The sequence below is a fragment of the Rhineura floridana genome, chromosome 1, assembly GCF_030035675.1.
Source record: "Rhineura floridana isolate rRhiFlo1 chromosome 1, rRhiFlo1.hap2, whole genome shotgun sequence".
In the NCBI taxonomy this organism is placed as follows: domain Eukaryota; kingdom Metazoa; phylum Chordata; class Lepidosauria; order Squamata; family Rhineuridae; genus Rhineura; species Rhineura floridana.
In genome coordinates this window covers 265,574,302-265,588,578 of record NC_084480.1, presented here as the reverse complement: position 1 = coordinate 265,588,578, position 14,277 = coordinate 265,574,302, and the positions used below count along the sequence as shown (strand labels likewise).

Here is a 14,277-nt window from a genome sequence, read left to right as displayed (position 1 = left end):
GTTAATAATCTAGGACTAGATGAATAAAGATGCTGCTGTATTTCACACACTATAACACAGGGCTGGTTCCATATTTTGAGGGGACCCTCAGCAACTTGCCCTTGGGTGAGCCCCTTTCCATGGCTGATTTCACACATGGGCTGATTGCGTTAGTTTAACGGATTAAAAAGGTAGCACTTCTGTCCCTATTTCTAACATTCCTTTCACACTGCAGTACCTGTTGCATTAAGGAACAACAGCTTCAGCCAATATACCGGTATTTTGCATAATTGTCTTTCATATGACTTGTTTTTGTCCCTCACCCATTATACACATGCACACTGTTCTCCACTGTGTAGGAGGTCTAAGATCTAGTCCGGTCACCATGCAAACCCTCTCCGTTTGGGATCTGACTTTTTAGATTATTTTAGTTGTATTGACACAGGGGTACGTGTGGGAAATGCTGCTGCTATCTGTGCTGTTGCCAGAATACCAGTACAATTTTCATCAGGCAAAAAAAACCCGTGCGACAAAAGAGCGGGAATGCATTGCATGCTGGGATGCCTGTCACATGAACAGCTGCAGCTAGCAAGAAACTCCCATGATTTTCCCGGCCTTGCTAACGGATTATTTCTGGTATCATCACAGAAATTTGTGCTAAACCTGCATTACATTCCACTAGAATTCTGGAGCTACCTTGTACGTTGTGTGAAAGATCAAGTATAGTGTGCAAATTACCATGTGAGAAATCGTCAGAATAATGGAATAAAGTGCAGTGTTAAAGCAGCCCATGTTAATAGGCCCCTGTTCCACAAGCTTATCTGGCAGTAGCAGGTGGCCATTTTAATTCCCAACTATGACATGGAGTAACACTATATCCAGGGGCATTGTGGAAAATTTAAAAGGTCCTTAGTTGTTGTTGCCCCCAGGAAAATTGTATGACACAAAGCAATTAAAAATTATATAAGGAGTAACTAATGTTTCCTAATACTACTAAACAAGAAACATGATTTATAAAAAAACTAATCGTTTGGAAATTATCATGCCTGAGGTAAAAGTGATCAAGGGAGTATACTTCACAAGTTCAAAAAAGATGAGGTGTTACGTCTATGTCTTTTTTTCTTTTTAAATATGTAATTATGCCTTAAAACATTTATATACCATCCTTCTTCCTAATTGGATTTTAGGGAGGTCCACCACAAAGATGTATATAATACCAAATGATTTTTTAAAAAATCATAAGGAGATAAAATCCTTATAAACACAGACTAAGATTTTCAGAAGATTAAAATACTTGGTGAAATTTAAATATTTTTGCCTGTAATGCAGAAAAGAAAAGAAAAGAAAAGAAAAGAAAAAGACTGCAATGTAGCCATCCGGCAATCCTTTTTGTGGAGGGCATTCCATAACCTAGATGCCACTGATGAGAAAGCCCTGTCTCTTGTAGTTGAATTGCACATATCTGATAAAAGAAGGCAACTGGAGGCACTAGTTAATAATCCACCATATTTGGATAAGAACAGCATGGTGTGAAGCTCAGTAAGGAAACGTAATCTAAATAATAATATTTCCTTCTTCATTACTGCGTAACAGACAAGCTTCAGAAAACATGAGGTATTTAAATCCTATTGTCCTTAGTCCTTGCTTCTGAAGTATTATTGTAAAAAAACAAAAGCCTCTGCACCATGTTTCTATAGCATATTGTTCTGGGGCAAAAAGCCTGTGGGTTCATATTACAGTCCCAAGTGTTCAATAATGTTAGAAGCCCTCAGGATTGTTGCTGCATGTCACTTTGAAGCTGTTTAAATATTTTGATAGTGAGTGAAGATATGCAAACTGTTCTGACATGTTCACATTAGCTTTTGCTATACATCTGTAAAGAAAGAACAAAATACTTTATCTTGCTAATTTATGTTTGCATCCCCCCTTTTTTTTTAATGAAGAGAATAAATACATTCCCTGGTTCCTGAACTGGAAATCTAAACAGGAATACTGTTTTCCATCAGCTCCTTTTACCATTTGTTTTGGCAGTGGCACTTTGTAAAATGGAAAAGATGATTTTCTAAGGAAATGCATGTTATGTGCTCTTTTTCAGGCCCTTTGGAATTTTGTTTTTTCTCCAGAAAACCATGTGGTCACATCACTAGTCCTCTGCAGGGTGGTATCTTCATAGTGGGCTTTTTCAATTATTCTTCGTTTTGCAAATTATGCTAAGAATAGACATCAATCATCACACTCCATGAGTGGATTTGCTAGATTTAGGACGGGCAGGAGGATGAAGGTTAAGAATTGTCCACAAAAGAGATTATCATAAGTAATGAACTTGTGTGTAAGAGTGTGTGTGTGTGTATATATAGTGTAGACAGATCTGGATTAATGCTTATCCCAAACAAGAGATTACTATATGTAAACAGACATTATTAAACAGAAGGTTTCTATTCATGAATAGCAACTACAGGTGATGTACATTTTATGATGTATTATATTCCACAAGAAGAATTTGCCTGTCTAATTCCTACACTGAAATTATATTAGAGGTGAATTAAAAACACCTTTTCCTCTTTTGTGAAAACTGGAAAAAATAGGAATAGGAAGCTGCCTTATACTAAGTCAGACCATTGGTCCATCTTGCTCAGTGTTGTCTACACTGACTGGCAGCGACTCTCCGGGATTTCAGACAACTGTTTCTCCCAGCCCTACTTAAGTAGGAAAGATAGCAGACTCTCTCCCAGCCCTACCTGGAGATGCCAGGGACTGAACCTGTGACCTTCTGCCTGCAAAACAGATGCTCTACCACTTAGCTATGGCCCTTGTACACAGATTGAATAGTGGCTTCCAATTAGCTGTAAAATCTTTGATGAACAAAATTACCCATGCAGCCCTGAACTATAAATAGCTTAGTATCTTAAACATGTATCTAAGTAACTGAAAGATAGGCTAGTTGCCTGTTGTGGATGGGGTGGCACTCCCTCAAAAGGTACAGGTACGTAGCCTAGTAGTACTCCTGGATACATTTTTTGTCACTAGAGGCCCAAGTGAACTCTCAAGCTAGGAATTTCTTTTACCAGCTTTGCCTGGTATGCTAGCTACAGCCATATCTGGACTGGGATAACCTGTAGTCCATGTACTGGTAATCTCAAAACTGGATTACTGTAATGTACTCGGTGTGGGGCTGCCCTCGAGCCTGGTCCAGAAGCTCTAGCTAGTGCAGAATTCAGCAGCTAGGTTGCTGATGGGGGCAGACTATATATGTTTTTATATTTTATTGAATACATGTCCTTGTACACTGTCCTGGTGTTTTATGAAAGGCCAGTACTATATAAATATGTGGGGGGGGGGGTTCTGAGAAGTAAATAAATGTATATTTATATTGTATTGTGTACTGAAGCTCAGTCTCACTCTAACTATATTGCGGACTTCCCTAACCTCACCCCCTGCAGACTACAGCTCCCATTATCCCTAGCAATTGGCCATGCTGGCTGGGGCTGATGCAGTCCAAAGCATCTGGATTGTAGCTACATTGCAGCCTTTCTCAACCAGTGTGCCTCCAGATGTTGTTGGACCACAACTCCCATCAGCCTCAGCCAGCATTGCCAATGGTCAGGAAAGATGGGAATTGTGGTCCGACAACATCTGGAGGCACACTGGTTGGGAAAGGCTGCTATATTGAGTAACGTCTTCTATATCTGCATCATGATAAAAAAAATTACTCAAGAATAAATCAATAAAATATAGTCTCTCAAAGGATTTTCCCAAATTGTTTTGTGGTGCACACCTATACTTACTTGGGAGTAAATGCCACTGAATACAATGGGGCTTAATTCTGAACAGAAGTCAGAATTGCATTGTAAGGCTGCAATTCTGAACACATCTGGAATAAGTCCCACTGAATACTGACTTACTTCAAGGAAATATGCATAGGCTTGCACTATTAAAAGGTAACATTGTCTAGTTTTCAAATGTTCTCTTCTGTGCTCAGTCACTAGGAACCATTTTATTGTTAAATATATTATTGTACATGGTACGTGTTGCTGCTGTTTCGTCAGCTTATTTTTCCATTATAGAACCAAGACGTTTAAAACATTAGCTAAAACAGAGACAAGCAGATGATGTCAGCTAAGCTCCCAAATTCTATATTAAATAAATGGATTTTGTGCTATAGTTTAAAGAATCATAAAATAACAGGAGGATATGTTTTATACCTTTTGTACAATGAAACATTTAATTTGTACCCACACACACTTGGAGGCTATTATATGAATATGTTATTGATATAGTAGTATGCCATTTCAGCTCAGTTGGCAGAGAGCCATAAGTCATCAAAATGACCTCCATCCTCCTAAGCAAAGACAGAAATGAAGATGCATAAGAACATAAGAAGAGCCTGCTGGATCAGGCCAGTGGCCCATCTAGTCCAGCATCCTGTTCTCACAGTGGCCAACCAGGTGCCTGGGGGAAGCCCGCAAGCAGGACCCGAGTGCAAGAACACTCTCCCCTCCTGAGGCTTCCGGCAACTGGTTTTCAGAAGCATGCTGCCTCTGACTAGGGTGGCAGAGCACAGCCATCATGGCTAGTAGCCATTGATAGCCCTGTCCTCCATGAATTTGTCTAATCTTCTTTTAAAGCCATCCAAGCTGGTGGCCATTACTGCATCTTGTGGGAGCAAATTCTATAGTTCAACTATGCGCTGAGTAAAGAAGTACTTCCTTTTGTCTGTCCTGAATCTTCCAACATTTAGCTTCTTTGAATGTCCACGAGTTCTAGTATTATGAGAGAGGGAGAAGAACTTTTCTCTATCCACTTTCTCAATACCATGCATAATTTTATACACTTCTATCATGTCTCCTCTGACCCGCCTTTTCTCTAAACTTAGCCCCAAATGCTGCAACCTTTCCTCGTAAGGGAGTCGCTCCATCCCCTTGATCATTCTGGTTGCCCTCTTCTGAACCTTTTCCAACTCTATAATATCCTTTTTGAGATGAGGCGACCAGAACTGTACACAGTATTCCAAATGCGGCCGCACCATAGATTTATACAACGGCATTATGATATCGGCTGTTTTATTTTCAATACCTTTCCTAATTATCGCTAGCATGGAATTTGCCTTTTTCACAGCTGCCGCACACTGGGTCGACATTTTCATCGTGCTGTCCACTACAACCCCGAGGTCTCTCTCCTGGTCGGTCACCGCTAGTTCAGACCCCATGAGCGTATATGTGAAATTAAGATTTTTTGCTCCAATATGCATAATTTTACACTTGTTTATATTGAATTGCATTTGCCATTTTTCTGCCCATTCACTCAGTTTGGAGAGGTCTTTTTGGAGCTCTTTGCAATCCCTTTTTGTTTTAACAACCCTGAACAATTTAGTGTCATCAGCAAACTTGGCCACTTCACTGCTCACTCCTAATTCTAGGTCATTAATGAACAAGTTGAAAAGTACAGGTCCCAATACCGATCCTTGAGGGACTCCACTTTCTACAGCCCTCCATTGGGAGAACTGTCCGTTTATTCCTACTCTCTGCTTTCTGCTTCTTAACCAATTTCTTATCCACAAGAGGACCTCTCCTCTTATTCCATGACTGCTAAGCTTCCTCAGAAGCCTTTGGTGAGGTACCTTGTCAAACGCTTTTTGAAAGTCTAAGTACACTATGTCCACTGGATCACCTCTATCTATATGCTTGTTGACCCTCTCAAAGAATTCTAATAGGTTACTGAGACAGGACTTTCCCTTGCAGAAGCCATGCTGGCTCTGCTTCAGCAAGGCTTGTTCTTCTATGTGCTTAGTTAATCTAGCTTTAATAATACTTTCTACCAGTGTTCCAGGGACAGAAGTTAAGCTAACTGGCCTGTAATTTCCGGGATCCCCTCTGGATCCCTTTTTGAAGATTGGCGTTACATTTGCCACTTTCCAGTCCTCAGGCACGGAGGAGGACCTGAGGGACAAGTTACATATTTTAGTTAGCAGATCAGCAATTTCACCTTTGAGTTCTTTGAGAACTCTCGGGTGGATGCCATCCGGGCCCGGTGATTTGTCAGTTTTTATATTGTCCATTAAGCCTAGAACTTCCTCTCTCGTTACCACTATTTGTCCCAGTTCCTCAGAATCCCTTCCTGCAAATGTTAGTTCAGGTTCAGGGATCTGCCCTATATCTTCCACTGTGAAGACAGATGCAAAGAATTCATTTAGCTTCTCTGCAATCTCCTTCTCGTTCTTTAGTACACCTTTGACTCCCTTATCATCCAAGGGTCCAATTGTCTCCCTAGATGGTCTCCTGCTTTGAATGTATTTATAGAATTTTTTGTTGTTGGTTTTTATGTTCTTAGCAATGTGCTCCTCAAATTCTTTTTTAGCATCCCTTATTGTCTTCTTGCATTTCTTTTGCCAGAGTTTGTGTTCTTCTTTATTTTCTTCATTTGGACAAGACTTCCATTTTTTGAAGGAAGACTTTTTGCCTCTAAGAGCTTCCTTGACTTTGCTCGTTAACCATGCTGGCATCTTCTTGGCCCTGCCGGTACCTTTTCTGGTCTGCGGTATGCACTCCAGTTGAGCTTCTAATATAGTGTTTTTAAACAACTTCCAAGCATTTTTGAGTGATGTGACCCTCTGGACTTTGTTTTTCAGCTTTCTTTTTATCAATCCCCTCATTTTTGTGAAGTTTCCTCTTTTGAAGTCAAATGTGACCGTGTTGGATTTTCTTGACAATTGGCCATTTACATGTATGTTTAATTTAATAGCACTGTGGTCACTGCTCCCAATCGGTTCAACAACACTTACATCTTGCACCAGGTCCCGGTCCCCACTGAGGATTAAGTCCAGGGTTGCCATCCCTCTGGTCGGTTCCATGACCAACTGGTCTAGGGAATAGTCATTTAGAATATCTAGAAACTTTGCTTCTTTGTCATGACTGGAACACATATGCGGTCAGTCTATGTCCGGGTAGTTGAAGTCACCCATTACTACCACATTTCCTAGTTTGGATGCTTCCTCAATTTCATATCTCATCTCAAGGTCTCCCTGAGCATTTTCATCAGGGGGATGATAGATCGTTCCCAGTATTAAGTCCCTCCTGGGGCATGGTATCACCACCCACAACGATTCTGTGGAGGAGTCTGCCTCTTTTGGGGTTTCGAGCTTGCTGGATTCAATGCCTTCTTTCACGTATAGAGCGACTCCGCCACCAATACGTCCTTCCCTGTCCTTTGCATTTGTGTTATCAGTCTATTGTGGATCATAAGCAGTACCAGTATTCTACTTTCCTCTGAAATATGCAAAGCCTTGACATGATATCCCTCCTTCTATTAGTGAACTCAACCACTGAGTGCTGACAGGATTACAGTAGGGCCCCACTTATACGGCAGGTTAGGGACCAGACCCCTGTCGTAAAGCGAAAACCGCTGAAAAGGGGAACATCAATCAGCTGTAGTGCAGGGAGATCCAGCTGACAGCGCTTGGCTCCTGAAGCTCCCCGCACAACAGCTGATCGATGTCCCGCTTTTCTGTGCATCGCCCTCTCCCCCCTGCTCGCTCGCTCACTCGCCCTCGTTATGGTGGGGGAGTAGTGCTTCCCTTCTGCGGCAGGCTCCGTGGCAGGGAGCTGCCTGCCCGCCTGCGCCTGGTCGCTCACCCTCCGCCACCTCCCTCATTCGTCCCCCTTAGCCCACTCGCTCTCCCCACTGTTTGCTCGCACACTCGCTCGCCCTTCGCCACCCCCTTGTTCATCCCCCCTTGCCCGCTCACCCTCCCCCCTGCCTGTTCGCTCATGCGCTCGCTTGCCCTCCACCGCCTCGCTTGACAAGAAAATGGTGCTGGACACCCTTCTCAGATTCAGCTGCTGAGCTCGTCGTCAGAGTTTGGAAACTTTTCTTTTTTGAACTAAACTCCCATCAGCGGAACTGTAGTTTAAGAAAGGAACGTTTCCAAGCTCTGATGATGTGATCAGTAGCTGAATCCGAGAAGGGCGTCAGGCGCCATCAATTTGTGCACTCACCATCTCTCTGTATTCTGGCAATTTTCTGCTGCAAAAATGGAACAAGCACCGAACATATGGAACATGGATACAATTCAAAACCACTGCATTAGCGAAGCGCCGGAAAGCGAAGTGCCGGAAAGAGGGACCCTACCATTTAGTCAAAATGGAGCCACTGAAAAACAAGAGGGAGAGGGCAGCATGCTAAGGGGACCTCCAAAGTTTGTAGAGGGGGGGGAACTAATGAGTCCAAAAAGAAAATGGCCCATAAGGACTTAGAATGATCAGTGATACAGAGTGCCACTGAGTGTCTGTGGCAGTGGTGGCTGGTGGCTCCTATGTCAGTGGGGCAGCTGAAAGCACGTTGGATAGTTCCTTGAAAGTTTGGACTAAAACACAGAGCGAATTCAGTATTGCCCCACTAACACTGGAGCCACCAGCATCACTGGTCTGTGGTGGTGGTGAGAAATTGGGAGGGGGAGTGGAATGGAGAGTTCTGTCCGAAGGTATGACAGGCTGGTTGGAACACTGAAAAGGAGCATTCCACCCTGCAACATTGTGTTTCAGGTCCCCCTTGTTTTACAGTATTAAGCATCTTGCTGCTGAGCTAAACATGTCTGAAGGAAATGATAAACCTCACGTCTTTGCAATGTCAAGATGTCTCTCTGATGTGATCTTCCATACTTGGAGCATTAAGTTAATTTCCTCCTGAATTTCTGAGCTGCCTCTTTTCTACCCCGCAGAAAGCCTGTGAAGAAAATGTCTTTTGACCAAATGACAGAGCAGGGAGGTTGAAATTAGGTGCATTAAATTAGACTATAACAAACTTTCTATATAAATGTATCTATCACAATGTTACTTATGCAATATATTGTCCGAAAGTGAATGCTGGCCACCACCACCACACGCACACACCCCAAAATACAAGTGTACCATCTGAATACTTTAGTAGCTTTGAGACGCTAATTGTAAGACAGATGTGGACTGCCATGACACTGCAGAGATGATCCCATCTAATCTCTACTTTTTCTCTCATTTTGTCATTTCACAAAGAATTAACCATTAGCAAGTTTTCTGTATCCAGAGCAATATTTGTGCCAAATCAACAGACAGTAACTGCTAGAGATTTTCTTGTATACTTACTGTAGAAAATAGAGTGTCAAAGACAACAAAGTGTCTTGTTGTTCGTACATCTACTGGTCAAGAGTTGATGGACTGCAAAGCCACGTTTCAGTTTTATAGTGAGACCACCAAAAGGAAAAAATATTTTGAGAGGCTCCCTAAATGTTTGATGTTAACAGCTTGGCTGTTAGTTATCTGTTGTACTCAGATCCCGCTTGCAGACTTTCCATGAGTATCCAAGTTGGCCACTATGAGAACAGGAAGTTGAACTGGCTGGGCCTTTAGCTTGATCCAGCAAGACTCATCTTATGTACTTAGGCAGGTCACAGTAACCCTGTTCAAGTGTTGTGCTCACATGTAAAAACCTTCCAAAACTGGATGCTCTGAGCTCTGTGCCCCCACCCACACCATCCCACTTGCCCTCCAACTTGTGGAGGGTGCATGTCTGACTTGGGGAGGCTCTTCTGCTTGTTGGGACCAAGCTTCATCTGTAATGTGAATATGATACTGATCCAGATCATAGAGCCATTTAGGGGAAAAATAATGTTAGGATTGAAATAAACTTTTTCTGTGCTGTTCTAATATAGTAATATAGGTTGCTGATCAGTTGGCAAGCAGGATTGAATGGGGGAAAGGGACCTTCTTGACAGAGTCCTCAAAACTGTCTTTAACAGGTGATCAGACGTTACTTAAGGCTCTTCAATATATTCACTTTTATACTTGGGATTCTGATTCCTGAGTACAAAATACACATTCTTATTGACTTCAGTCCTGTACCTAGGCTCCTTAAATAATATCATAAACATCAATGGGATTTAAAATAGGTTGTGTTGTGTGTGGGATTTTGCATGAAGGGTGCCCATGTGTTTAAATCATGGGTTTTATTGGTAAAAATACACAAAGGAATAACTAGGAAAGGATCAGGGTCTGATTATGTGTACTTTGCAGGCAGAAGCCACAATTTAGACACATGGATGTTGTCCATAGGTGATGCTGTGTACGTGTGTTTTCTTCTCTTGAATCAGGTCCACACTATAAAATATTGTTATATGATAACACTCTAAATGAAGTCATGCATAGCATTGATCTGTTCTTATTGGGAAGGAAGAGACAGTTGTTGATACCGTTGCTGGATGCAAGAAAGGGGAATTCCTCCTCTCTGAAGCTGGCTTTTATGTATCCAAGTAAGTCTGGTTAAGATCTCATGCCAGTGATGGAGCCTTTTGTGTGCAAGTGGGCCATTGTGTACAATGGCTGAGAGAAGTGCCTCCCAAGTATGCGGAGCTCCCTTCTCCCATAGCAGGGAGTGGAACATTGTGTGCACTCAGTGCTCTTGGTGATAGCTTAGATCCAGGGCTTCCAAAGATCCTTGGTCCCCTCAGACACTCCCCTTGGCTCCCACTCCCAAAAGGGTAACTTGGTTTTTAGGGGGTGATTGTAGGTGGTGGAGTGCCTGCTTTTTTCCTGTGTTTTATTTGTTTCAGAGGAATGTAGGTGTTTTGCCTGTTTAAGGGGGGCTGAGAATAACCAGTTTTTCTTCTGTGGAATGGGTATTTTGTGGTGCCCATGGAAAAAAATGTAGATTTCCAAATTTGCCCCGGGGCCCAAAAAGGTGGAAACTCCTTGTTTAGTTGTTCTGCCGATGATAATAGTTAAATTTTTGAAACATCTTTAAACTCCTTTGAAACCTTAAACTTAATATTTAGTCTTCATCTACAGGGGCGAACCTAAGTTTGTGTAATAAAATTTGCTCACATTTCTCCTGCTATCCATGTCTCTTCCCCTTCTCTTGCCCCTTCCCATCTTCCCCAACTCTAAGAATTTATATTATAAGGTTGTTCGGGCAGGGTTAAGTCTCTGTTTCCTTGTGAAAATCCATGTACACTGATAATTCTGTATTAATAATGCATTCTATGTAAGATGGCAATTTTTAAATCAATAGAATAGTTAGATTTTTCCTTAGAACTATTACTCTTCTTATATGCAAATTTATGCAGATTCAATCTATTCATCATTTTTGTTTAAGTGAATTAATCAACCAATTTTTTTAAAAAATTGGATCTTGGCTTTATGAAAGCTGGAAGACTTTTTACCTTTTAGCTATATTGTTCAAAACACCAGGTTTTTTTAAAAATTTTTTTTTTATTTTAAAAAACCTAACATTTCATGAGAGCTGTGATAGGGTTAATCCAGCAAAACATGTGATCCCTTGATTTTGATTAGATTCAAGCTAGTAAACATCTTGCAATGAATCAAATCAAGTTTTTCTGTATGTAGTGTAAATCACCTTTCCAGCTGGGACTATAGTATCAGAGTGTTTTTTTATTTTATATTCGTGTTTTAATCCTTTCTATAAAAGACTTGGCTTCTTAGTATAAAATCAGTTTCAGGAAGCTAAGCAGGGCTGCTAAGGAGACAAATGTCACTTGTACTGTGAACTACATATTGGCTTGGGGTTCTTAGTGATTGTATAATTTTGCTATTGCATTTCTAGTGAGATATTTGTTTTAATCCATTGAAAGTTATATGTTCAGATAAGCAAAATCTGACATATATATCTATGCAGAATATAAGTCTTAATTTTTTTAATACATTGTGGTGCATAAAATCTGTCTTGTTTTTCTAGAGAAAAAACTATTGACAACCCTGATTAGTATATGATACTTTAATATGGAAAGTTGCCCTAGAGAGATTTAAAAGGGGAGCTGTGGATTAGTTACGATTCTATTTTATCCTTGAACTGGTTCCCTAGAGCAGCCTTTCCCAACCAGTGCGCCTCCAGATGTTATTGGACCACAACTCCCATCTTTCCTGACCATAGGCAATGCTGGCTGAGACTGATGAGAGTTGTGGTCCAGCAACATCTGGAGGCACACTGGTTGGGAAAGGCTGCCCTAGAGAATCACGTTATCTCTTTTCATGTTTACTTTACAGTGAGCATAATTGGCCCAATCCATGGGTTTATGTCATTCTTGGCAGCTGGAACTCTGCAGTCCCAAGGAATTCCCCTGTTATGAGACTGCTCCCTACATGCTTCTTGCTTGCATGAGTAGAGCTGCCTCAATGGGGAAGACCTTGCACCATGTGCACACTAGAACACTCCATAACATGGTGAAATATTCATCTCATTAAGTATATATGAATTAACAGGGCTTTCTGTTTATTTGCAGGAGACCAGGGGAGCCTCCCTTAATAAATGGTTGGCTTCCTTTCTTGGGAGAAGCCCTGAAGTTTAGAAATGATGCTACCAAGCTTTTATTATCTTTGCAACAGAAATATGGAGATGTGTTTACCATACATATTGCAGGTGAGAAGCATACTATTTATTTCTTTAAGACATCTTAGTAAGTGAAGAAAAAAATACTTATGGTCAGATGTTTGGGTGTTTTGCTTTTTTCAGTTGATATGCGTAAAAACGTCAGAACTGATTGTCTAGAGTGCATCATGAACCTGTAGTCTCCAGATGTTGCTGAATTCCAGCAGTCACCAGTCTCAGCCAGAATTTCCAGCGGTCAGGGATTATTTATTTATTTATTTATTTATTTATTTATTTATTGCGCTTGTATACCACCCCATAGCCGAAGCTCTCTGGGCAGTTTACAGCAATCAAAAACATTAAAACAAATACACAATTTAAAAACATATTTTAAAAACAATTTAAAACACAATTTTAAAATTCAAAACAATATAAAAACAATTTAAAAACACATGCTAAAATGCCTGGGAGAAGAGGAAAGTCTTGACCTTGGGGCTGAAAAGATAACAGTGTTGGCGCCAGGCGCACCTCATCAGTTAGCTCATTCCATAATTTGGGGGCCACCACTGAGAAGGCCCTCTCCCTTGTTGCCACCCTCTGAGCTTCCCTTAGAGTAGGCACCCGGAGGAGGGCCTTTGATCTTGAACGTAGTGTACGGGTGGGTTCATGTCGGGAGAGGCATTCCATCAGGTATTGTGGTCCCAAGCCGTGTAAGGCTTTATAGGTCAATACCAGCACCTTGAATCGAGCTCGGAAACATACAGGCAGCCAATGCAAGCGGGCCAGAATCGATTTTATATGTTTGGACCGTCTGGTCCCTGTTACCAGTCTGGCCACTGCATTTTGCACAAGCTGCAGTTTCCAAACCGTCTTCAAAGGCAGCTCCACGTAGAGTGCATTGCAGTAATCTAATTTGGAGGTTACCAGAGCATGGACAACTGAAGCCAGGTTATCCCTGTCCAGATAGGGACGTAGTTGGGCCACCACCCGAAGTTGGTAGAAGGCACTCCGTGCCACCAAGGCTACCTGAGCCTCATGTGACAGAGATGCTTCTAGGAGAACCCCCAAGCTACGAACCTGCTCCTTCAGGGGGAGTGCAACCCCATCCAGAACAGGTTGGACATCCACCATCTGGTCAGAAGAACCACCCACTAATAGCATCTCAGTCTTGTCTGGATTGAGCCTCAGTTTATTAGCCCTCATCCAGTCCATTGTCGCAGCCAGGCACTGGTTCAGCACATTGACAGCCGCAGCTGAAGATGAAAAGGAGAAATAGAGCTGCGTGTCGTCAGCATACTGATGGCAACGTACTCCAAAGCTCCGGATGACCGCACCCAACGGTTTCATGTAGATGTTGAACAGCATGGGGGACAGAACTGACCCCTGTGGAACCCCATACTGGAGAGTCCAGGGTGCTTGGGGAGCATTCACTATAGCTGCCCAATTTCCCTGCTTTTGAAACTTTGATAGAAATATCTGTTGGCTATAGGTACATTCTTAAATCACAAGGTTTTTTTTTTGCCTATTAGTGAATTTCTCTGCTTTTTAATCCTGGAGGTAAGAAATGGGATCCTGTGCAATTTTGCTGAGAATGGATTGATCATTTGCATGCTTATTGAGTTCAATGGGATTTACTCTCCTGCAATCATGCTTAGGATAGGTGAAACTGACCACGGGGGGGATGGGGAGGAGGAATGGCAGAGGGGAGGAGGGAGATGGCACCGGGCAGGAGGGGGAGGGAAGGAGGAGGGCAGGTTTGATCATTTGCATGCTTATTGAATTCAGTGGGATTTACTCCCATGCAGTCATACTTAGGATAGGTGAAACTGATTGTGGGAAAGGAGGAGGAGGTGTTAGGGAGTGCTAGAGTGGGCAGGGGAGGAGAAAGAAGGAAAAGAGGAAGGGAGAAGGGAAGAGAAGGGGAGGAGAGAGGGGGAGGTGGGAAAGTCA

At 42.1% G+C, this 14,277-nt stretch overlaps 1 protein-coding gene across 1 annotated transcript in view; it reads left to right on the top strand.

Moving 5' to 3' along the window:
- LOC133371970 (cytochrome P450 7B1) overlaps positions 1-14,277 on the top strand; it is a 169,388-nt gene that overhangs the window by 106,053 nt on the left and 49,058 nt on the right. The window contains exon 2 of the mRNA XM_061600067.1: positions 12,242-12,378. Coding sequence (XP_061456051.1) covers positions 12,242-12,378 — 137 coding nt within the window. The remainder of the gene's footprint in view (positions 1-12,241; positions 12,379-14,277) is intronic.